The sequence below is a fragment of the Clarias gariepinus genome, chromosome 26 (assembly GCF_024256425.1).
Source record: "Clarias gariepinus isolate MV-2021 ecotype Netherlands chromosome 26, CGAR_prim_01v2, whole genome shotgun sequence".
Classification (NCBI taxonomy): domain Eukaryota; kingdom Metazoa; phylum Chordata; class Actinopteri; order Siluriformes; family Clariidae; genus Clarias; species Clarias gariepinus.
Window position 1 is genome coordinate 17,036,905 of NC_071125.1, and position 26,123 is coordinate 17,063,027.

The 26,123-nt window shown below is 36.7% G+C and overlaps 1 protein-coding gene across 2 annotated transcripts; it reads right to left on the bottom strand.

Moving 5' to 3' along the window:
* Positions 1-11,448: 11,448 nt before the first annotated feature.
* Positions 11,449-26,102, bottom strand: fbxo15 (F-box protein 15). Of its 2 annotated transcripts, XM_053488192.1 has the most exons (10): positions 26,029-26,102; positions 25,525-25,611; positions 25,194-25,298; positions 21,895-22,125; positions 19,355-19,555; positions 18,286-18,409; positions 16,221-16,303; positions 15,053-15,198; positions 14,509-14,633; positions 11,449-12,397 (listed from the first exon to the last, which is right to left on the bottom strand). In XM_053488192.1, exons 1-10 carry the CDS (start codon positions 26,040-26,042, stop codon positions 12,128-12,130), a joined length of 1,386 nt encoding a protein of 461 aa, XP_053344167.1. In that variant the 5' UTR covers positions 26,043-26,102; the 3' UTR covers positions 11,449-12,127. The 2 variants fall into 2 exon arrangements, with proteins under 2 accessions (XP_053344167.1, XP_053344166.1); XM_053488191.1 differs by lacking the exon at positions 26,029-26,102 and having other exon boundaries at positions 25,525-25,628.
* Between the last annotated feature and the right edge of the window lie 21 nt (positions 26,103-26,123).

Sequence of the window (26,123 nt, forward strand, 5' to 3'; positions counted from 1 at the left end):
GTGATAATTTATATAGCTTTTCTGTTTATATAATAATAATATTAATAGCAAGTAGTTTTAGTTTTAGTTTTTTCATACTATTGAGTACTGTTGAGTCTGGTTCCTCTCAAGGTTTCCCCTTTTGCCATCTCAGGGAGTTTTTCCTTGCCACTGTCACCGTCACCCTTGGCTTGCTCATCAGAGACATTTTATTCATTCATCTCATTATTATCTAGACACATTTTTATCACATACACAATTTATTATTATTATTATTATTATTATTATTATTATTTTATTATTTTTAATGAATTTCTTTTATTTTTGTAAAGCTGCTTTGAGACAATGACCATTGTTAAAAGCGCTATATAAATAAAATTGAATTGAATTGAACTATCGATCTTCGCCTTTTTTCCTTTTTTTTTTTTTGTTGCGCTTTTTGTAGAGCGTGCAAGTTTCTTTGTTTAAGAACAACAAATTGAGTTCAGCTCAGAACAACTAAACTCCGGCTCAGGTAATATATAATTCATAATATTTAGCTTGTCCAATGTGTTGAGTGCAGGATGATTAGACATTCGTTCTCTGTCGTTAGTGGTCATTTTACTTGTGATAGATGTGTGTTAGTCAGCACTCTGACAGAGAAGATAATGACTCCGGCATTAGAGCCCTCACAGCGGGGCGAGTGGGTGACGACTCGGCGGCATCCTCGTTCAGCCAAAGCTAACGCTAAGGCTAGCCCACCGGAGCACACCTCTTCTGCGCTTCACGTGTCCAACAGGTTTGCTCTCCTCAGTGATTCACCCACTGAGAAACCTGAAAGAGCTCTGATTATAGGAGACTCTATACTGAGACATGTGAAATTAGCTAGGCCTTTAGGGGCGCCAGCAGCAGTGGTTAGGTGTATCCTGGGAGCCAGAGCACCGGACATAGCAGGTAATCTTAGGGCTCTAGGACAGCATAGGTTCTCTAAAATAGTAGTACATGTTGAAGCTAATGATATACGCCTCCATTAGTCAAAGGTTAGCAAGGGTAACTTTACAGAGGTGTTTAAACTAGTGAAGGCGATGTCCGATGAAGTAATATGCTCTGGTCCCATCCCAATGAGACGTGGCGACATAGCTTACAGCAGGTTATTGTCGTTGAACCGCTTGATGTCCAGGTGGTGCTCTGTAAACAACATGGGCTTCATAGATAATTGGAAGACCTTTGAAGGCAAAGCTGGACTTTAATATACTCTGTTTAACAAAAACCTGGATTAAACAGGACGAGTATGTAGCCCTAAATGAAGCTAGTGCTCCTGGATACAGCTACATACACCAGCCTCGGTTAACTGGTAGAGGAGGAGGCGTCGCAGTTATTTACAATGATAATCTGACTATCGGACAAAAATTAAACTCGTTTGAAGTTCTCTATAGTAACATAACAAGTGTTTAGCACTCTGCGTAGAGCATTTATGTCCATACTGGACTCAGTAGGAGTAAATCCCACTACCCACTACTATGAGTAGGACCCACTCATAAAGCAGGTCACACTTTAGATTTTATAATATCTTTTGGATTAAGCATAAGAAATTTATCTACAATTCCACTGTCTGAAGTTATATCAGATCACTATCTTGTCTCAATTAAAGTGTGTTATAGTGATAATGTATGCGCAGCACCACGCTACTGTACTAAATGTACATTCACATCAAATACCACGCAGAGCTTTACCAGTAATCTTCCAGAGTTAACAACTTTGATTGGATCACTGTCTGACCCCACAGAACTCGATCGGGCAACTGAATATTTCAAGTCGACGTTCCGTTATACCTTAGATAATGTAGCTCCAGTTAAAAGAAAAATTATTAGAGAAAAAAAAACTCGCTCCCTGGTATAACGACCACACACATACTTTAAAACAAAAAATTAGAACGTAAATGGCGTCAAACTAAATTGTTAGTATTTTAAATAGCATGTAAGAAAAGCATCCTGAATTATAGAAAAGCTCTTAGTGTACTGTACTGTAGCTAGATCAACGTATCTTTCCACTCTTATAGAAAATAACAAAAATAATCCTAGATTTTTATTTAATACCGTAACTGAATTAACTAGAAGTAAGACCACTGCAGAAATCTCCACAACAACATTGTGCAATAGTTTTATGAACTTTTTTAACAATAAAATTGCAATTATCAGGCATAAAATTGAGGCTTTGAAAACTGGACAATGCAATTGTTGCAGATATTAAACTACTGTAACTATGTCAGGCCGGAACCTAGAATACTTTACTCCCTTTGAAGAAAATGAACTAATGTCACTCATTTCTTCTGCAAATTCACCAACTTGTATATTAGATTTTATACTGACACATTTTCTTAAGCAGATTGGGTATGCATTGGGTATGTTCCAAAATATTTTAAATTAGCAGTTATTAAACTGATTATTAAGAAACCTGACCTCAACCCCTGTCAGCTGTCCAATTACAAGCCAATATCAAACCTCCACTTCATCTCTAAGATTCTCGAAAAAGATAGTAAAGGAGCAGCTATGCTCATGTCTACATAGAAATAGCATACATAAACTGTATTGGTCAGGATTTAGTCCTCATCACAGTACAGAAACAGCCCTAGTTAAAGTAGTAAATGACCTCCTATTGGCCTCTGATTAGGGTTGTGTAACTATGCTTGTATTACTCAACCTCAGTGCAGTGTTTGACACCATTGATCATGGTATTTTTCTTTACAGATTAGAAAATGTAGTAGGAATTAAGGGTACAGCCCTCCCCTGGCTCAGATCCTATTTGACTGATTGTTATTTGTTTTTGTTATTATTCTGCATGCTCTCTGGTGGAGTTTGGTGTTCCATAAGGTTCGGTTTTAGGCCCATTGCTTTTTTTTCCTTTACATGCTTCCTCTAGGCAACGTAATCTGTAAAAATGATATTAGTTTTCTTTGTTATGCTGATGACACACAGTTATATGTCTCAGCAAAACCAGATGAGAAAAAACAGCTTACTAAAGTTGAGAACATAAGATTGGATGCTAGTTAACTTCCTTCTGCTTAATCCTGATAAGACAGAAGTTCTAGTCATTGGACGCATTCAGCGAGAAGTAAAATTTTATATCACACTGTAACTTTAGATGGCCTTTCTGTTCCATCGAGTGCAACAGTAAAAGACCTCGGTGTGATTATAGATTCCGGCCTTTCATTTGAAGCACATGTAGATAATATTACCAGATTGCATTCTTTCACCTCAGAAATATTGCCAAAATAAGAAATATACTGTCGCTAAACGATGCAGAAAAACTAGTTTATGCATTTATCACCTCTAGGTTGGACTATTGTAATGCCTTACTGTCTGGTTGTTCAACTAGATGCATAAACAAGCTTCAGCTAGTCCAGAATACAGCATTAAATAGTCTTGTGCCACAGTATCTGAGCAAACTGCTAGTGTCTTTTGATCCGCCACGCCTACTTCAAGTATGCAGGCTGCTTGTCAGTACGGCGTATTATGAAAACTACAGCTGGGGGAAGAGCTTTTTCTTACAAAGCCCCAAAATTATGGAATAGTCTTCCAAATAATGTTCGAGACTCAAAAACCTTTTTATTTAATCAAGCATTTTTATAAATAGATTTGTCTTTGGTAAAGGGGCAGATCTGGGGGACTCATGGACGTAGAGTATTATTGTGAACTGGTATGTTTAGATGCTGTCTTCCCCACTCTCATTGATCACTCAGGTTTGTTGACGAGGTGATTGTTTGCTTCATCTCAGGGAGCCCTCATGTCTATGTTTCCTTCTGGCTCTCCCCTTTTAGTTATGATGTTACTTAGTCCTGCTGGAGTCTCTGCTTGCACTCTACACTAAATATACATTCACATTTTGCATTATGTGTCTGCAACCATACGTAGCTGTTATCTCTCCCCTTCTGCTCTCCCCTCTTCTATTCTCTCTCCCCATCTTTCTTTTCCCTTTCTCTGTCAAACCACATGTCGTTCCTAAGCTGCCAGTGATTCAGACCCTCCGGACCTTCCTGACCCATCCTGGTGCCCCGCTTCTTGTTGGAAATCTTGTTGCGTGGATGCCCCGTGTGTCTCTTTGGGATGCGTCTGGTGTCTGAGGATGGTTTCACTCTACCATAAAGACGGTTCTGGCATCGACTGGTGTTGACAGCTATTTCTCTCGCTCGATAGTTCAAGACTGCAATTGTCTCCAATAACTACCTGGACTCCATATTAACATCAATTAACATCAACTGTTATAGCTGAACTGCCTGCCACCAAACACTATATAAATGCAGATCAATTCCTGCTTTCTGTTTCACCCAAATGAGGATGGGTTGCCTGCTGAGTCTGGTTTCTCTGAAAGTTTCTTCCTATTACCATCTGAGGGAGTTTTTCCTTGCCACTGTCGCCCGCGGCTTGCTTACCAGGATGATCTGCTCATCTTGATTCATGCACAATCACATTCCATACAGACTTAAATAATTCTTTTGATTGTGTAAAGCTGTTTTGCGACAATGACAATTGTTAAAAGCGCTATACAGTACATATAAAATTTAATAGAATTTCTATTGGTTCTTTATTTTTTTCAAGGCGATTTTTCTTCGTTTGCCTTTTACTATTGTTGTCTTTTTTCATTTTGGGTAAGGTCTGCTTGGAACCTTGTTTTTGTCTGTTTTTGATCTCTTGCGTATTTGTTCCTTGTGTCTGCCCTGTTAATACTGCACTGATTCCCGCCTCTATCACCTCGTTTACCTTCTCTAACTTATCTATAAAGATCACAACAGCGCTGTTCATCCGAGTGGCGGATTTAATACTGCTGTGTCCCATAACTTACCCCACTGCCAGAGCGACTTCTTCCACTGAACACGGAAAATTAGCGGAGATTTTAACTCTGTGCCTTCGCGTCAGCTGAGTGAAGTCTACAGCCATCCCACTACACAAACACACACACACGCTCTCACACTGCCGCTCACCACGCCCACATGCTCCCAGCATGCACTCAGAGAGAGTGTGAGAGAGAGAGAGAAAGAGAGAGATGGAATAAGAGAAAACAGTTTGTGTAAGTGCAAAAAAAAATATTTTTTTGTTCATATGACACCATATGGTTTGTTGAGCAGCAGGGCCACCTTGCTGGACTGAAGGCCAAGAATTTGTACTGCAGTGCCAGTTGTCTTGTTTGTTTCACAATGATAAGTGTAATGTTAAAATTGTGGGATTCATTCAAGTTGGCCAAAGCATACCTACAGTATGGCAATCCTGCCACTACTTACATTTTCGTTTACATTTAGGCATTTGGTAAACGCTCTTATCCAGCCAGGTTTTGTTACAGCATCACACAAAGCTTTGGCAGTATTATTGTATTTCCATCCATCCATCCATTCCTCCATCCATCCATCCATTCATCAATTTAGGAACCTCTTTAGTTCAACTAGGGACAGTGTAGGCCAGTGGTGGTATTGTATTTATTCCTATTTTGTATGACCGTTCAACACATTACCACATTCCAACACCATGGGTAACTTGGAAATACCATTTAGCCTAATCTGCAAGTCTTAAACTGTGTGAGGAAACCCACCAAGCACAGTCACTTCTACTTAACACTTTGATTTCATTTATGGTAAAAGTTTAACTTTGGCAAATATTAAAGTGTGCTGGGTTTGATCCCCTCTCAGATTTGCATGTTCAGATATGAGCAGTTATGTGCCTGAATAGAAATTGTAAGTTTTGATAGCATACTGCGCATGCATCAAAAACTGTCTGCATGTCTTAAAATCGGATGCTAAACATATTTTAATTAAATTTGGCAGGACATAGATATTTGCCTGAAGTTTGCCCTGCACCATAAGTGAAATCAAAATGTTGAGTATGAACAGATATCAATGTTACGAACAGCTATGTGTTTGATTTAATCTACTTTAAAATAAGCTACTTGATCAATGTAAACAAACACCTTGTCAGGGTTAACCCCTAGAGTTAATCCCTAATGACTTTTTAGTTTATGGACTCCGTTTCCCAGGGTGCACCTGTGGGACCTCTCACCTGAACCGAGGTTGCTAATTAGTTGGCTTTAAATAGCCATGTTTCTGAGTTGTTCCTGGGTCTTGCATCTGTTTTGTTCAGTGGTTTTGTTTGGTTCTGTTTGGTTTTTCTGCTGTTTCGAGCCATAGATTCATGTTTTTTTTTCTGTTTAGTTTGTTTTTGTTTAGAGTTTTGTGTTAGTTTGTTTGTGTTTCTTTATATTATTAAAATACTTTAAATTCTTAACCTCTGATATTATGCCTCGCCTACAAAAACAACAACAATATTGTGACACACCTGAAATAATAGATATTACTTAGAAAAACTAAACTGATTTGTTTTTTTATAAATGGGATTAATTATTTATTGAAATAACAGTACTGAAGTGGTATAAATGAGAACAGGGGGATGTTTGTGGGTAAAACGCGCGCACACACACACATACACACCTGTGTGCACAAATAGACTTGGCAACAAAGAAACAGCCTACCCATCAGCCTCGTGGAGAAAACCATGTTAAAGCTGGTGTCAGGACTCTGAGAAGTCGCATTGAGAGGTAAACTAAAAAACTCATCTTCAAGAAATCTAATAACATACTAAGTAAAAAAACAGACAGACACACAGAAAGATAGATAGGATACAATTTATGGAATTCCAAATCAGTGTTTAAATAAATGTAACAATAACTACAATTAAACAATAATTTAAATTAAATACAAAAAAAAAAAAAAAAACTAAAGGGTAATGTAACAGAATGAACATTCATCAGAATGAGGCCCTTCTGGTTCAGCGTACATAACCAGACACTGAATTTAAAAATACAAAAGAGCAATTCAGTCAAAAAATAAAATGTCACAATGTTCCCTGTCCAACAAAAATGATTTTTACTTCAACTAATCATTAAAAATAGTAGAACAAGAATATAATTAAATATGTCATGCATTGAGAGTCTAAGAGTAATTGCATTTCACCATGAATGTAATTAGGTGCTGAGTTTGAGGAGCAGCAATATAATGTACCAGATCAAGGAGGTAGAGTTGTGCCTCAAAAAAGAAAAATAGGATTAAATGTGTCTTGATGCAATACTGTTTCACCTCTCATTTTAAACAAATGTTTCTTTTTCCAACTGAGCTTGAGACATGTTTTTTTGTAATTGTCAAAGGAGCGATGCATTTACAGGTATAAACCCCATTACTGTTTGTCACAACGTGCTATTATGCAAGATCAAACAAAGACCAGCTGAAGCTGCAAATGATCTAACTGGTCATTTTGGATTTATGAGCAAGTTCAAAAAATGACTTTTGCATGCATGCAGACTGCACAGGAATCACAGCTTTCTCATTTACACACAGCACCGGAAACAATCACACCTGGCAAAGCTTATGAACCAAGATGGTAGTGGTTCACCTCAAATGCTGCCCAAATGTCCTAGTTCCAGAAGGTCTAAATTAGAGGGTCCTCATGTACATGTAGAGGTTGAATTGACTACAAACAAAGCTAAATAGCCAAACAGCTAGAATTCGATATGATCTAACACCATAGTACCTTTCCAGGGAGTCATAAGTGCATCTGTATTTAAGACTCAGAAAATGCACCTTTGGGCACAGTGCTTTGTTTTTAAAAAATCAATACAGTACAACACTTGGCAGCAGAGACACGCCCATAGTCAACCTGCCTGTAATTCCCCATGTTAGTCAGAATAGACATCCATGGTAAGCTGGAATCCATACTGAATCCCCAGGGTAAATTGTCAATAAAGCTGAGTAAAATGCTATGAAGTACACTTAATGCATACAAGAACAAATTCAAAATGACAGGAGGCTATCTCCAGCTTTGGCAAATATCCGGAAACCTGTTATTGTCAATGAGGCTGAGCTAAAATGCTATAAAGTGCTCTTAATACATAAGGAAACAAATTCAAAATGAAAGGAGGCTATCCCTAGCTGTCGCAAATATCCTGAAACCTGTAGTTTCAGCAATGGTCAACACTTTTTGCTGTAATTGTGCTGTAAGATCTCAAAAGTAGGTATACATGTGTCGAAACAGTATATTTTTATTTGACATTTTATATTGATATATTTCATATTGATATATAAAGTGTAAAGGAGCCCACTTTGTTATGAGCTTAGTCAATATTAGCTGCTCTGCTGGCATGCTAGTACAGTTATTGTAATACTTTCCAAAGTGGAAATGTTGGTAAATAATATTGCAAGGCAAGTCTACTGTACGTTCATGGGTAAAGTATATATATAACATTCTTTGTTTTCATAGCATTTAAATCTGTATCATTTATTTCTAAAGCACATGTAGTAAAAATGCCATATATGCTCTTTATTTCTTTTCTACTTTACATTACCTGGCCAAAAGTTCACAATTTTAGAAGGTTCAAATTAATGGCCTGTATCAGGTAAAGGAAGCCTCACAGGTACTGCAATTGGTTTAAAAGTGTCCAACTCTTTATTGAAAAAAGGGTAAATGAAGCACCTGTTATGTCCACTGGACAAGCTGCTGGAAGCAGTGTTATCTGGTTAGGTCTAATATTATGGTTGGTCATGTCTAAGCTTAGCAATGTTATGTGGCAATAAAATGAAGTCTGATGACCGATGACCTGAATGCTTTGAACGACCAGGTTATTTTCTGTAGGCACAGGCATACTCCAGGACTCAAATTGTAAAAGCGGTTCTGAGAGCATGAGAAATCACACATGAATTGGCCCCCACATAATTAAAGCCAAATAAAGGTTAGAGTTTGTCTATTTAGTTTATAATTATTTTTTATTCCATTTGTTACAATAGCATATTTACTAACATTGTTACACATATAGTTTATAGTATGTTATAAATCTCATGTGCTTATCCAAAAAAAAAAAAAAAAAAAAACTACCACTACTATGAGTTAGCAGGGTGTTAAATTTCCATTTACAAGAACAGGGAATTAATTACTCCACTCCTACCCTAACAGATATGAGTTAACCATTAATTTTATATAAAGGCATAATCAACGGTGATCAAAATGTCTTTGTGGGCTTTTTCAGAGACCTATTGGGAAAATGGCATAATTAAACTCATACTCTCCATGCATCGGGTATTCATTAACCCACCCATATCTGATTTTTTGACACCAATTAGCATTAAATACCATATGAACAATGGTTTTTCTAAGCAAGTCCTCAGCTGGTTAGTCATTACAAATGGCATTAGATGCTAAAAATGGCATAATGGCTGGCATTTTTGTCCTAAATGAGTCATTTAGGAAACCAGAGGAACGGAAAGGAACTAATTCCTCAAGGAACTTCACAAATGATTTTGCAGCAACATTTTTACTTAGCCAGAAAAATTTGAAAGAAATGGGAAATTGGACTTGGGTTGGGTGTAGACTTCCCGTCTAACATGATGTAATATTTTTAAGATCTTGTATTTCACAATTCAGGTCCCGAATAAGTAAAAGAAAGTTTTTTTTTTTATTTATTATTGATAGAAAGACTGCCCCAAATGTGTGTACTTTTTTCCTATTGTGCTTAGGTAATTAATTAAGCTGTGTAACCTTTAACTTAAACAGAAACTGAACAGAAGCTAAAAAAAAGGGGGCAAAAACAAAACTATAAATCAGATCTAAACACAGGCAGTGTTCCAAATATTAGACTTTACATCTGGTTAGTGTTCATCATTTTAAGACATTTCAGAGCTTCTATAAAATGGTCTAACAAGACTTTTTAAATGATGTTAATTTAACTGAAGAAATAAATATTTAAATAAGTGAATTCATGGTACATTATTGATGGGGCTAAAAAACTGTTGGTATTATACGTTAGGTACTGCAAGCAAGTCTCTCTTACAACCACTGTTTAAACATGCTGAATTGGCCATATTTAAAGGGTAGTGGGGAGTTAATACTGAATTATGGCATTGCGGTATTTACAGTAGACATCATGCACTTGTAACGTTGGCTTTAGGAGTCATGCATTTTGTATCATTGTTGATTTTTCAACCTCAATTGTCAAGTGTTTATCAATTTTCAGGGACACCAATTTATTATATTAGAGATATCAGAGGATAATGACAAAACTGGTATCAGCTGACAGGAAGTTTAAGGAAACTCAAATAAGCACTCTTTATGACTATGGTGAGCAAAATTTAAATTAAAAACACACAACATACTGTACAGTATAAATTTGTAATGTAGATAGGCTATAACAACAGAAGACCACATCAGGTTTAATTCCTGTCAGCCAGGAAAAAAAATCTGAGGAGTCATAGGTGCAAGAGACTCATCCAATCTAGACAGTCAGAAAAAAAAAAAAAAAAAAAAATTGGCAGTTTTCATTTGTCCAGTTTGAAACCCTGAAATTCTTGTTCTTGGCTAACAGAGCCGAATCCAATGTGGTCATCTGCTGCTGTAACCTATTCACTTCAAAATCCACTGTGTATGCCTCTCTGCTAACCAATATTCTAAAAAAGGTGATAATTCGTTAAATCCTTCTTGGCAGCTAAAACCTACCCATTTACCCTGCGTTTTTCTTTTAAACCAACAGGGTATTTCCACCCCCAGAACTCAACTGATTTATTATTATTAATATTCTTTTACAATTCTCAAGAGACCATTGCATGTTAAAAATCTTAGAAGATGAGGATTTATGATCTGGTACCAACAACCATGCCAGGAATAAAGTCATAGAGGTCACATATTTTCTCCATTTTGTGATCATATTAATATTTCCTGAATCTCTTGACTTGTACGTATGCACATATTTTTTGACATTTCATTGCATTGCAGTGTTAAGTGATAACCTGTGCATTTAGTACATTCAGGTAATCATGTGGCTTCACTTTATTGACACATAATGAAGCAATCCCAAATCATAACACTGCATCCAGAGGCTTGCACAGCGGAGTTAAGCTATGCGCTTTATGCAAATTAAAGCCTTTTTTTCCTGATTACTTTTAATAACAAATGGCTTTCTTATGAACACAGAGCTGTTTAGTCCCAATGTTCTCATCACATCGTGTGTATTTGTAAATTCTCTTATAACTGAAGTTGACAGTTCACCATTCATAATGGTCATAATGTTATGACTGTTCAGTGCAAGTGCTGACACAAACTAACTTGCCTTGTTGACATTTCAGAACAACATAAAACATAAAACCTGCCTCCATCATATTTAATTATTACAGTACATACATACTGTAGCTACAGATTATTGCAGGGTTATGCAACATGTTAATGCAATAATAATGATGTTTTCTTATCAAGTGACTTTGTGTAACCCATCCTACACTGCATGTTTGGTGCATACTTTTTCTCTGTCATTTTGCAGTATAGAGGGCAGCAGGATCTAATAATTCATAAGCAGATAAGAAAAATTACTCAAGGTCTCCAGGTGACTAATACAGAGTGAAAATCATACCAAAGTGTTTTTTTTATTATTATTATTTATTCATTTTTAGAAAGAAGCCTTGCATTGTCATGTTCTAGCAGAAAAGTTTTATATAAACTGTCCAACTCTGTTTATGATGGTGCAACAAAACACATTTTAAAGATAAGGAATGGTTAACCTTCAGGCACAGCTTTCTCCCAACTAGCAATCTAATTAATTTTTTGGTCATAACATTTGTGACAGAAGCAATTTTATAGCTTCACACCTCCTAACAATGTGCTGAAGAAAATGAAAATGCCAGTGTCTGTTGATAAAAAGCATGTTTTCAAGGTTGAACTGACCTCTGAGGACTAAATGCAATCGCATTACGCCCCAATCCAGAGGGGTTGTTTATGCCTCAAAACTGCCTTCCATCACTAATCACAGCCAAATGTTGTTTTAACGGTGTGAGCATGTCGTGGCGTCAGCGATAAAATCCTCCTCCATCTGAGAGCTATTACATTAAACAACTGTCTTAAGACATCAGCGTTTAAGAGGAATGCTGATGATGCTAAACGACAGTAATGGCCCAGCGATAACTGTTTTCTTGTGGAAACTTAGGAACAGGAATGTCCTAATAGTCCTGTTAGAAATAGTTTTCCTATTCTCAAAATTGGGATTCATGTTTATCACTTTTTTTTTTTTTTAAATTACAAAGCTGTTTAGGGAAGATGTTTATTTTGATCAAGGTTCCAGACATGCAGATGTGGCATGTGTTGTGTCCATTGGAAAATTAATAGTCCCTCCTGAAGTACCTATTTACTTTGCTAATGGAAAGAAAAATGACCAAATTAACCATGACAAACCGCTTCTCTTCCTCAATCCACTCCAGTTCAATTTCCAGCTTTCCATTTGAGTCCTGATATCCCATAAAGAAAATCTCTCCATTACAGTCATACGACATGTCTCTGTTGTTTGATTTATTGATGGCTACAGGAGCACTAAAACACCAGAATGGGGTCTGGGCTTCAGCAAGAACAGTGAGAGTCATCATGCAACAATGCTGAGAAAAAAAAAAAAAAAATGTACATAATTGAGAAAATCCGAACTTCTAGTTTAACAGAGAGATCTGAAAAATATTTACACATTCAAGTAATAAAAAAAAAGGCATACAGTCATGTAAACGTTAGTACCCCCTCTTAGTATCAGCCAAATACAACCTCAGACCATCCGGTGTAAAACCTGTGCCAAGTTGTTGTTGTGCTGTGGCGACCCCTTGCCGAGAGCAGCCGAAAGACTACAACCTACAAATTGTTCATTTAATAATGGCTTGGTCTTCCATGCCATTATTAAATGAACAAAAATCATGCCAAAAAGGAAAAATAAACATGTGGGCAATACTAAAAACTCCATACTGCTTCCACATGATTTAAGAGTGAAAGTTGCAGCCAGGTGCTGCTAATCTTTAGCCATTACTGTAACTGATCATCAGCAGCTGTGCATGCTTTAATAGAAGCAGAAGTTTTGGCAGTTTGTTTGTCTGGAGCATTCAGGTGGGTGTTAACACAATGCCGAGGAAAAAAAAAATGAGCAATGGTCTTAGAGAAGCAAATGTTGCTGCACATCAAAGTAATTCGGAGTTCAATGTTCTACAGATAAAAAAAAAATGGGAAAGCATTCTAGACAGTTGCTAATCCTCCTAGAAGTGGATGTCCCAGCATGCTCACCCCAAGATCACACGATGCAATGCTCAGAGAAATAAAAAAATAAAATAAACAAGAGCTACATCTCAGACCCTTCATGCCTCACTGAGCATGTTAAATGTTATAAGTCCATCATAGCACAATTGTAAGAAGACTGAACAAGTATGATTTTTTTGGGAGGGTTGCCATGAGAAAGCCAGTTCTGTCTAAAAAAAAAACATGAAGGCAAGAATGAGGTTTACAAAACTGCATCTGAACAAACCACAAGACCTCTCAAACTTCCTTTGGACAAATAAGTGGAGTTGTTTGCCCGCACCATGTTTGGCAGAAACCATTTTAGCAGAAACACCTCATAAACACTGTCAAGTATGAAGGTGTTAAAATGCTATCACAGGACCTTAAGAAAGTTGTGCATAAGCAAATGCACAAAAACCTTAATGAACTAAAACAATGTTTGCCAAAACTTATCCACAGCGATGCGAGATACTGATGATCATACAGAAAAGTCTTACTTTGAATTATTCCTCCTAAAGGTGGATCTACAAGATACTGAATGGTTTTAGTATAGTATTGCCCACATGTCTAGTTTTTTTACCTTAATTTTTGTTATAAATAAATAATTGCAAGGTGAAAAACATTATACATTGTGGTTCACCTGAGGTTGTATTTGCCTAATACTACAGTAAGATAAAAAAACACCTAACTTTTCCACATACCTTTAATTTATACAGCTTCTAATTAAACCATGCTTACACAAAAATGGCAACTACATATGCTCATGTTGGCAAATCTTTTACTTGTAAATTAAATATTAAAGTTGAATGCGGAGCTTCACAAATCATAAGAAAGCACAAAAATTATAAAATTGGTAGCAAAAAAAATTTGCCAAAAAAAAAAACCAAGCTAGTAATAATTGCTAACAATTGTTAATACAATTTGTTTTCATAATGTAAGTGGTGATATTAATTTTGTGAAATAGATTGTTTGTAGTTTTATTACATCAAAAGTTGGGCCAATTAATTCACTGACACTAAGCTTTCTGTGCTCTGAATTTTTTTGTTTACAAAAATGAGGAATCTAAGGACTATGCCATTTGTGTAATTGAATTAAATTGTAGATTAAATTAGGAGAATTGTTGGAACCTTAATCTGAATTATGTTAAGAAAGTGGCTAAAGTTAATCCATATCACAAAAGAAGGACGATCATACTTTGAACCTCGATTAATTTGGATTACTTGGATCACAATTCATTAAAATAGATTAAGACATTTAAAATTTAAATTTAAATTTAAATAGATTTGGGACAATCTAATCCAAAATGTCCTTTTTAATTCTGAGATTATTCAATACTAAATGTGGATAGAAATATAACAATTGTCAATAATAATAATAATAATAAGAAGAAGAAGAAGAAACTAAATAAAAACACTACTGCATTAAAATAATGTGTTAACATACAATTTCTTATTACCTTAATGTGCCCCTGTATTGCTTCAGTCCTCCAAGGCAGGCTGATTTTATCAGGCAGACTTATGTATCCTGATCTTTTTTCTTTACTGATAACTTGCAAAGGGATGTAACCATCAACAATCTGATCTGTGAAGCACAAACAAATCCTGTAATACAGTAGAGTCCAAAATCCAATTTCAGAACTAAAAAATGATTTAATTTAATTGGATTCATCATATAAAAAAAAAGAAGCAAAGTACCACTGTATTATACAAGAATCTGTTATTTTAAAACAGATTATTGGTCTTGATTGTTTTAATATACAATCCATGTTTAGATTTTCGTCAGACAGTGCATGTGGTTGTTCATCTTGTTGTTTGATTAAAGTTAGCTCTCTAGCACACTCTACTGCCCATGCAAGTAAGAGTCAGCAGTAATACTGCACAGTAAATTACTGCATAGTTAAAAGCAAGCAAAGCAAGAAACTGCTTTAATTTTTCATAAAGGTAAGACATCCCAATTTTATGGTAAATAATGCAAGAATAATGTAACTATTTAAACTGTACCTTTCCTGCAAAACAGCTGGGTAAACCTAATTGATGCAATGCTTTCTACTGCGTTGTGCAGCTCAAGGTGCATACTGTACTGATGCAAACCATAATCAGGATCAATGTCATCAAAAGGGGCTTGATAGTCTGTTGGCTCATATGAACTGAGAAACAGAAACAGTATAAAAGAGAGATAGTCGGGGTGAATGCAGACCTAAATCCAAATTTGACTGTGAAAAACCAAAAACACAGTTAGTTATTTGTACTAAACGTAAGATGTTAATCTCAATTTTTAATATGGATTTAATTGAATATCTCAGTACAGTACATAAATATTCTGAAACAGACCTCTATTATTATAGATTGATCCTTACCTTACTGAATGTGTATTTAATAAGGGTAAATCCAAGCCTACTTCTGGTCTAAATACTAAATTATTTACATTTACTCCAAATGGGTGCTTTGGAATAGACGAGACTCTGAGATTATACAAAACCCACATTATAAACCGGTGTAAATTTAAGGGGATAGTCCAAAACTACATCTGAGATAAATCTAAAAGGTATATAATCAAAAACTGACATCTTTGGTAAATTAGAGAATAAACTCACAACCTTCATCTGGAATAAATTGAAACTATATCTGGATAAAAAAATAAGAATTAACCAAAACTTACATCTGGATTAATTATTCCAAACCACAAAAATATTAAATAAGAAAGACAATCCAAAATCTACATCTAAAGTCAGCAATAAGGATAAACAGCACCATAACTATGAGTGAATTAAATTAAAAGGACATTTAAAAAGACGTTTGAGTTACATTTGAGGGATAGTTAAAAACTACGCCTGAAATAAAATATAAAAAATATCCTAAACTTCAACTGTAAATTAAGTTAGATGGATAATCCAAAACCAACATCTGGAGTAAATTAGAATTGATTTAAACCAACACCAGGGTAAAATGTAAAATCTATAAGTAAGATGGGTCATCTAAACCTTTGTGTCTATGTTTGGTTCATGCAGTGACAATATTAAGGATCACCAGAAGGTGGCGTTGGCATGCAACTAATCCATTTAGTCCCACTCTTACTCAGTTATTTATGCTCCATACTGTGACAACACTTGACAAGAATGAGACACAATATCTGTAATTCATTCAAGGAACGTAATAAAACAATACTTACGTTGTGGAAGAGCCAAAAATATGTCTTTCCACAAGTCTGTGATAATGTAAGTTCATTAAGACAAATGCGATTTCCTGTTCCTTCTGGGAAAAAAAAATGCAACAGAATTGCAATGAAAATATACCAAAGATACTTTAACAATGTGTTGAAGGGTCGCAGGAGCGGACCAACAGATCTGCACACAACTTGGCGCTGGTTTTATGACAGATGCCCTTCCTGACACCACCCTCCTATTTTACCCGTGCTTGGGATCGGCACTGCATCCAGTGGCTGGGGTTTGGGCATTGGGTGGGTATTGATGTATCCACAAGGCAGACGAGAATCCTACCACTAAGTCCCTAATGCCCTTCAGTGTAGTACAATAGAAATGTAAAGACAAAAATTATCCACAAGAAAACAAGTCATGCTACAACACCTGCTGCCAAATGTTTTCCCGTTAAAAATGTCACTTCCCTACATAACACAAGCTAATAAAATTAACGGTGATTAAAAAAAATCACATGACAGTTATTTAGGCATTTGGATGACAATAAACTTAACAGAGAAATAAAATAAGTAAGTACTCAAAATCTCAGACTTCTTATAGTTCTGAACAATATCTCAGATTTTTTATATTGTGTTGCGTTTGTGGTTGTGTTATACGCCGTTGGTCGCTTTGCATGACAGTCTTAAATTTTAAATGCGTCATGGCAGTTTGTATCATGTTTTTTTCACTGTTTTTTTTTTGTTTTGGTCTGTGTGGGACTTTTCAGTCCACACTGTTTGATTAACAACTTGTCTTAGCTCTGAATTGCTATTCCCAGAACTCACATGTTCTGATTACAGATACATGTCCTTACTCAGTACCCATCTAATTAAGCACTCACCCCACACCAAGAACTTAGTGAAGTAAATACTCCAACTTTCCTAAACCTCATTTTTACTGATATTCTGGCATTTTGACTCTTTGTTATGTTTTCCTTAATGTTCCTTAATAACCCTTTTGGACACCGCCTGACCTTCTGCATGTCTGACCACACTCTTGAACTCTGTATTGGATTGTCTGCACTTTCTATTGCTCAGTAAACATTTTAAGTGCTTTTGCATCCTGCTTAACCTTGTTTTGCACTGGCATACATTTTTATTAGTGTCTTTATGCTAAAGTGTTTTCTTGATTCTGATCCAATCTAAGAAACCTCTAAAGTTAAAATAATCACTACTAGAATATAGACTCAGATTTAATGGATTTGGTTGGTAGTGTGTGTTCAAAGAACATTCATTTAAAGACCATTTGTTTTGCCTAAGACTTTAAGGTGTAGACTGTTTATCTGGCTTGCACAGACAAGAACATGTGCAAGGTACTGTAAATGCGAGAGGTGAGACGCTTAGCTGCAGTAAAACATTGAATAGTGCAAATGTTTTAAAAAAGGGGCCCTGTGTTTATGAATGATGATCCCAGCCAAGGCGGTTTAGACTGTACTTTACTCAATCCCATGAACAGTCAGTGAGTGGAACTGATCTTCGAAAATCGCCAGATAATATATCACTATTTTTGCAGAAGTGGAAACTGTACAAACAATCATTCATGGACTCCACTTGCACATTATACAGTAGGAACTTGGATGGAAGTTATTTCCACATCCCCTATACAGTCCTGACCTCGCTCCAAGCCTTTTTTTTTTACATATTTGAGTGATTAAAGGAGTTCCTGGGAGGTCAGCGTTTCATAAATGAGGCAGGCAGTCTAATCATGGCTCCTGCAAACTGAGAAAACTTTGAGGTAGAAAACTACCTTAATGGTATCCAAGCACTAGTGAAATGCTGGGATAAAGTGCATTAGTGTAGCAGGAAATTATGTAGAGAAATAAAGTTAGTGTTTTCTCTCATAACTGTTTTTTTGTTATGACATTTTATCAGCACAATCAAAACATTTGACTTGAATGCCCCTTATACAAAAAACACCCATCGTCCCATTTGTTAAACTGATTTTCAGTCCATAACACTAGTTTATGTTTCCTAAACTTTGGCTGTAGAAATACAGATCAGTAAGATGAGGTAAGAGGTCAGAGGTCATACATGAACATACCTGCCAAACCCCCACAGTGACACCATTGCCATAGTACATCAAAGAGATGAGCCTGTCTGAAGCACACAATTTCCCACCATTCTTCTTCACCACCACTTTACCTAAGAGGGATTTCCAACCTGGTCTGCAACAATAATCATCATCATGATTATCATTATCCTGAAGCATTAGAGCATACATTATCACCCTCATCAACAAAAAACATTGTGTGGCTCAATAACACCATGCTTACATAAAAAAAAAAAAAAAAACAAGCAAGAGTATGTTCTGTGAAGCAGAGAATAAGTGGGCAACAAGTGATTGTCTTAACCTACTTAATGTATGAGCGCCCACGTTTTTACTACAGAGGGTGGCCAGTAAAACTAAATCCTGAAAAGGCAACAAGAACTTGGCCCAAGCATCTACAAAAAGTTGTGTTCAATTTTAATATTTAATAAGTTTAATATTTTTATTAAAAAGGTACTAAAGTTGCTTTTGTTGTTGTTTTTCCTGTTAAGTGGCTGCCACAGCAGATGAGTCAATCTGCACATTTATTTTGGCACATGTTTTATGTTAGATGCCTTTTCTAACTTTACCTTTTCATTTTTATCTGGGCTTAAGACAAGTACTAAGGATGCTCTGCACCCAGTGGCTAGGTTAGGGGCATTGACTGGGAATCCACCCAAGACATTCAATAAGACACAAAAGCTATATATATATATTAAAAAAAAAAATCAATCAATCTGTCAATCTAGGATAACCTCTTTCTCCATCCTCAGCATCAGAACACCTTATGGTCTATAACATCTATCAACAGGTATCATATTCTAAAGTACAGTGTATTACCCAATTAAATCATACCTTTAATGGTTAACCTTTTAAAGTGAATAGTTTGATGCCCGCATCATGATTTAGGCATGCAATCTCCTCCATGCTTAAACTATAACTTTTCTTTGTCATTAGCAATATTAGTCTTGTATATCCAGGACGAGATGCACATTTCAGTCACAAAGCATGGTTTATCTACATGTATTCATGGTTTATCTATAAACTTGTGCTAATTTCATTTTTGGTCTTTAAAAGTTCTTACCTGCATGTGATTGGACACTTAATTGGCACAAGCCTCACTCCAAGTACCTCTAGTGTAACTAGTTTATAAAGATTTGGCCAGTTTCCAGAGTTCCACCGAACCACCATAGATGCGTCACCAAAGAACACGTCGGTAGCTTGAATCCTGTTCTCACGTCCACTTGGTTCCTTCACTGTGATCTCCCACTTGACATCAAAACCCCTGATGACACCGTGGAAAATAAATACACCCAGAACCAGAGTAATCATAAACACAGACAGAAATTTCATAGAGGAAATTGTGTTTTTACTGTAGTTTAAAAATGTACAAAATGTGTCTTGGCTACTTGAGTAAAAACTGAAGAAACATAGAATTATGCACATTCAATAGTTTGCTTAAAACAAAACTATTCTTTCAATAACCTTACCATCATTTTTTTCTATGGTATATTAAGCAAATTAAGACCACTTCCAAAGAAAGCCACTTGCTGAGGTCTAAATCAAGGCAGGAAGTTGAGGAAATAGCTAATGTGATGCAGTGGCACCCGATGACATCAATCAGAGTGAAAGAAACGAAGGCAGAAGTGCTGAATCCCGTAGAGGTTTAATAGCTGTTGTTTGTGTCTCGGAGAGAGTGGAGACTATTATTACGGAGCTAAATCTCATCCTTCTGTGCCTCTGTAAACCCAGCGAGCCGACAGGGATTTGTCTGGGCACGAGGACAGAGCCAGGCAATTTATTTCCACGATTTGACAAAACCTGCGTAGTGGTAGAACAATTACTTTCACTCCCTCTGCACTGCACAAGACCTCAGGGTTGAGAAATCGAGTGACTCGGCAGCTCTAATCAGAGGTTAAAACAGCGGCAAGGATCGTCCGGTGTGCTTTGGTTCCTTGCTTTCCCAAATGGGTGGAGGAAGGAGCTGAGATGTGGCCTTTAAAGGAACAATGAATAAATCTGAAGATACCAGGCGTCCTTATGAACCTTATTGCATGATACATTATACATTACATATTGCACTGTACACTGTCAAGTTTTGTCTCTACAGTAAGATACATAGCTATATTATTTTGTTTATTAGAGTGCTTTTTGCTTATGACAATAGTTTTGGCTACAAGGTCTGGATTAATGCATTCGTTTTAATTATTGTCAATGTTAAGAGTAAATTTGTGGTGAATTCTTCATAAACAGATTAAAACCTAGGTGAAATTTTCTATGAAAAGAAATTATTTATAATTTTTGGAATGAGTCTCTTTTAAGAGGCTAAAGCTCTTCCTTTACATTTCTTTGAAGGAAAAAAAAATCCTTTAATGTGATAAGATTATCATTCATCTGACATAATTTTATTGCCACATAAGATTCCTGAGCCTAGATTTGACCAACTGAAGCAACCCCAGATCATAACACTGCCTCCAGAGGCTTGTACAGTGGGCAATATGCATGATGAGTTTGTTTGTTTCCCTTCTTACACTGGTGCACCTATTGCTCTGGAATAAAGTCAAGATGGACTCATTAGATCGCTCCAAGACCTTTTTTTAAGTCAAAGCTTTATACATCCCAGCAATCTAAAGTTTTTTTCCTGATTTGTCTCACTACAAACGGTTTGCTTATGGCCACGCAGCTTTTTAGTTCCGATCCTGAGGGTTCTTGTCGCATTGTGCATGTGGAAATGCTTTTACTTACACTATTAAACACAGCTGTGATTTATGCTGTTTTTTTAATCAATCTCTGTATCTCTATGCTTCACAGATACTACTCTCTGATACAAAACTAAAACAAGACAGCAGACACATCTACTGTGGATCTGCTCTGTCAGGATGAGGATCTTGATACTTCACAAAACACACAAATCTTAGACTAATTAGCAGAGAGATGAAACCACAGTCTGAACCTCAGAGACTTTTAACATGGCTTGGGCTTTTGGAGAAGCGGCATTTTTGCTGTCAGAAAACAAAACAGAGTCGACCATGTGTGAGCCACATGATCGCTCCTGAGATTTATTCTAATTAGACTGAGCCAATTAGCAAATGTGCTGAATGACTCTGGCATGTTTGGCTAACATCTCAACCCTTCAGCGTTCACTACTTAGCAATGCCTTGCGGGATTGCTTGTGGATGCTATCCTTTAAGATTCTGTAGTAATACAATTGTATAATTAAATATCCTACATACAGAATTTTCTATCTTGCTCATCAGTATAAGAGTGTGATTGACACAAAGTTGTACGTAGAGTCTCTGTCTGTGTTCGGTGATCATTATAGATCAGATAAAGATAAAAGAAAACAAGAGAGAGAATCACCGATCATTTTCACTTTTACATCAACTGTTTTAATTTTATTATCTTGCTCTCAGCATAAAGTAATCTCTAAAATATTTTAAATTGATGACACTAAAGCTATTAAATGGGTAGCTCTGACCCGATCTGAACATAAGGCCATAACAGAAGACAAATCTAATTTTAGTACAACTGGGGGGCTGGGAGGGACACAGAACAAACAAGCAAAAAAAAAAAAAAAAAAAAAAGCAAAAAAGTTCATGATGAATGTCTATTTTCATTGCTCACCTGAGGACTTCAGCTGTTCGAATTGGCAGTCCAGTGTAAGAATGACTGGATTTTAGTTTTCTCTCCCAGCTTTCATTATGACGGGTCAGTTCTTTAAAGAAAACTCTCCTCCAGTATCCCCCAGGCTTTTCCCGAATGCTGGCCATGTCCACTCCATCTGTCACATCCTTTATTAGCCTGGATGTCTTCGTTTTTGCTCGCTGCCAGGTGTAAAAGCGATACCACATGGCGCTGGGGATAGACAGTTCATTATTAGGAGTGACAGATAATTGGGTTTAAAAGCTCCTTTGTGTGTCTAAAATTGGCATGCATTTACTTAACCCCTTCTGATCTGCACTTAATGAATGGTTAGGGATAAAATCACATTAATAAAATGTTCTCTTTATTCCAAATCCTGTTTAGTGAACCAAGGCAGGTTTGATATCAGATGCTTCTTTAGTTCTGGAGCTCCAAGACTTTTACCTCCAACAGTGTTATGAAGAAATAGAAGTCTATCTCGCCCCACAATATTTTTCTATATCTGCTTTAACCTACAGTACATCTGGTTCTCTAGCGAGGTCATACACAGATTAGCTGATGTGGTTTAGGACACAGTATGACTATCAGTATTATTACAAGGGCAGCCACCTTGGACAAACAGAATCAATTTCTTTTAGCAAGATTTATCATCCCATCTCCCAGGCCTGTCTTTCCAAACTTTAAAGGGCTAAATGTAATGTATATGATAATGTTTGAAGCAGCCTTTAAAATCTAGTTGACTGTCAATGTTACAAAATTTTATTAAACAACCAAATAGATTTGGTCAACATTAGGACACTAAATTTTTAACAAGTTAATTTTACAAGACTATATGTACATTGTACAGCCATAACATTAAAACTATTAAAATTAATTCCATATAGGTTTCAGGTTGCCATTTTTCCACTGGTTGGGTCCGGCCCCTTAGGTTAGGGCCTCTGGTGTGTGCATGTGGTAAATGTGTGGGGCATCCATGGATTAGACTTTGTCTGGCTATGGGTGATCTATCAGATCTATTGGAGGGCTGTGGTGCACTGGGTGTTTTGGTGCCTGTCTATGGTGGCCAGCATTGACTGTTTTTATCTGATTTGTGCTGCATTGGCTTTTCTCTGGGATCAAACTGGATGAGCTGCCCTTTGGTTCTTGCAGGCATTTGTGAGCATTGGGTGTCCATGATCCTGTCATCAGTTGCTGGTGGCATAGGCCATCTGTCAATGCTCATAATGTTATGTCTGTGTCGAGTAAATGTATCCTTATAAAAATAAAAAATAAAAAAATAAAAAATATATAGTTCCATGCAATGATGAATGCGCCCAAACACCCATGCCATTGCCACCCAGATATACCACACAACCTATGTGCCCTTTGAGCACGTTTAGACATATTAAAAGCCCTGGACGCATCGTCACGTTTTTTTGGTGTGTAGTGTGTGTGTGTGTGTGTGTGTGTGTGTGTGTGTTAAGAATGTTTGTGTGTAATGTGTGTGTAATGTGTGTGTGTGTGTAATGTGTGTGTGTGTGTGTGTGTGTGTGTGTGTGTGTGTGTGTTTTATGTGTGTGTAGTTTGTGTGTGTAGTTTGTGTGCGTGTAGTATGTATGGGTGTAGTTTGTTTGCATGTAGTGTGTGTGTGTGTGTGTGTGTGTGTGTGTGTGTAGGATGTGTGTGTAATGTACTGTAATGTGTGTCCACTGTGTATCTATTGTGTACGTTTTGCAAACGACCTTAAATAAATGACTTTGTGTTTAGTTGAGCCCACGACATGCATAGTAAAATTGTTCAGCTCAATGAGATCTAAGAATGTACTGAGTTTGACATACATATATACATGCATGGTTGTATTAGCTATGCAGCAAAAACTTCTGTGAAGAATCATAGGCGAGGCGTCTTAACACAGCAGATTACAACCTGTGTGTCGATTTCCATCGTTTTTTTGAGCATGTTATGACCACCAAACATCAGCGCTAATAAAACATTAGAGCGATGGCGATGACATTTTAGTCATTTTGTCATCGAGCTGATATCATAGTGCTATCATAGACCCCTATGATGTCTGTAGGGTTGACATGTAGAATTTACTGCAAGCACATGACAACAGTTTTCATTTTATTCTGACATTCTTGCATACACTTACTCACTCATCATCTATACCGCTTTATCCTGCATTCAGGGTCACCTGGGGCCTGGAGCCTATCCTGGGATCACGAGGGCACGAGACAGAGTACACCCTGAACATGGTGCCAATCCATCGCAGGGCACACACACACACACACACACACGTCTTTGGACTGTGGGAGGAAACCGGAGGACCCAGAGGAAACCCACCAAGCACGGGGAGAACATGCAAACTTCATGCACACAGAGACGGGAATCGTACACGGACCCTGGTGGTGCAAGGTGACAGTGCTAACCACTATAGCACCGTGCTGCCTAACCGTGCTGCCTAATTGGCATATATTTTATCTATTTTAACATCACTTCTATTATAGCTCTGCATTATGTCATGAAACCTTTTTTTTTTCGTTTTCTTAAGCCCAATCCCAATTCTACCCCTTACCCCTACACTTAGCCCTACGTTCACGTGAAGGGGTAGGGGTGTCTCATTTCTCTTTTGGTTGGAGGGGTAGGGGGAAGAGGAAGGGCCAGATAGCCCTCCAAACAAAGATTTTTCGGGACCTCACTTTAAACGAAGGGCTAAGCGAAATTTTTTAAGATGGCTGCTCACTCGAGCAAGCAGACCCATAAATGTAACTAATTTTTGCCATTAATAAGGATTTTTATGACAAGTTTTCATTATATGTATATTAATTTTAGTCTTGTGTTTGTGTTCATGGTGATGTTCTGTAAAGAAACGTTTGCAAAAAAAACGCTAAAGTTTGCTAGCGGATAGCACCGATTGCACAATATTACAAAAATATATTTTTATGTCATATACACTTTACTGCATGCTACAAACAAATATAAAAGTTCAGTAGCAAGGCAGTTTGCCGAGCATTTGATAACGCATTGTTTGTTTTGCTTACGGCCATATGTGTACATGTAAATGAACGGATACGTATGATGACGTATAACAGTGTTGTAGTGGTGTCCCATTACCTAGGGAAAATATTTTAACCCTTCCCCTTTCCACTTCGTTTCAAGGGGCGAGGGGTAGGGAAAGGGGTAAAAAATGGAATTGGGATTGGGCTTTAGTGTACAGTAGGTGCAGGCTATTAATCCTAACACTGCAAAACTAAAGCTAATGATCCCCACATTTGTCTACTTAGGGTAGAATCTAAACGTACCTGTTTTCAGTCAGCTCATGGAAATGCTTGTTGACGAAGCCAAGGCAGAAGAGAGATCCTGGATCCAAATATGAAATGATCTTCTCAGTGATCTCTGGTGGCATCCTAATCCCATTCAAAATAAAACAAAGTCATATATTTGGTTATCTTCATTCTATAGTATATACATTTGACTTTTCTTTGTTTGTTTATTTTAAACCAAACTATTGATTTTAGATGGAAGGACTAATATCTGTCAGTAGCATTTTAAAATGACCTGGTGGACTGAAGCTATCTATAACTTAGTTACACACAATACCTCAGCAACTGCTAGTTTACACCTGTGACTTACTTCTCTAAATAGTTTTCAGAGCCTCTGACTGATTTGGCTGGACGTTTATAATGAACTGATGATCGCTGGACCATAACTTGTTTCCGTCTGTAAAAAGAAGACATACTGTAAATAGTTGCAGGAAATATTTGAAGAGTAAATGTGTTGTATTAACAGAACGGTAATAATGTTTTATAATAAACAATACGACATTGCATGTTTAATTTTACCCTTGACCAGAACTGTAGGTTTAACATTTAAAGTGTTAGGCCTAATTAACCTTTTTTTTTTTTTTTTTTTTTTTACGAACATGGTAGGGTCTATTTTAACACTGTATAGTCTAATATATGTGTTACTGAAGTGCAATTAAATATATATATATTTATAGTATATATATATATAGTAGGTTTATTTAACACTATTCATTAATCACACAACACAACTGTACAGGTTGTTTCCGGGTTAACTGTTAGTTTAAACAAATGCTATTAAAAAAAAAAAAAAACACGTAACTCTCCAGCGTACCTCTGAGAGCTCATCTCGGTCGTTCTGTTGTAGAATGAGCTAGCTTCGCTTTAGCATCTAAACAAACAAACAAAACAAAAATACACCCGTTAATC

Excerpts from the sequence above, each read along its gene's own strand:
- fbxo15 (XM_053488191.1), bottom strand. The coding sequence starts at position 25,628 with ATGTCTTCTTTTTACAGACGGAAACAAGTTATGGTCCAGCGATCATCA. Across the intron at positions 25,299-25,524 it reads TCTGAAAACTATTTAGAGAA|GATGCCACCAGAGATCACTG; the intron begins GTAAGTCACAGG and ends GAATGGGATTAG. Across the intron at positions 12,398-14,508 it reads CAATACAGGGGCACATTAAG|CATTGTTGCATGATGACTCT; the intron begins GTAATAAGAAAT and ends TTTTTTTCTCAG.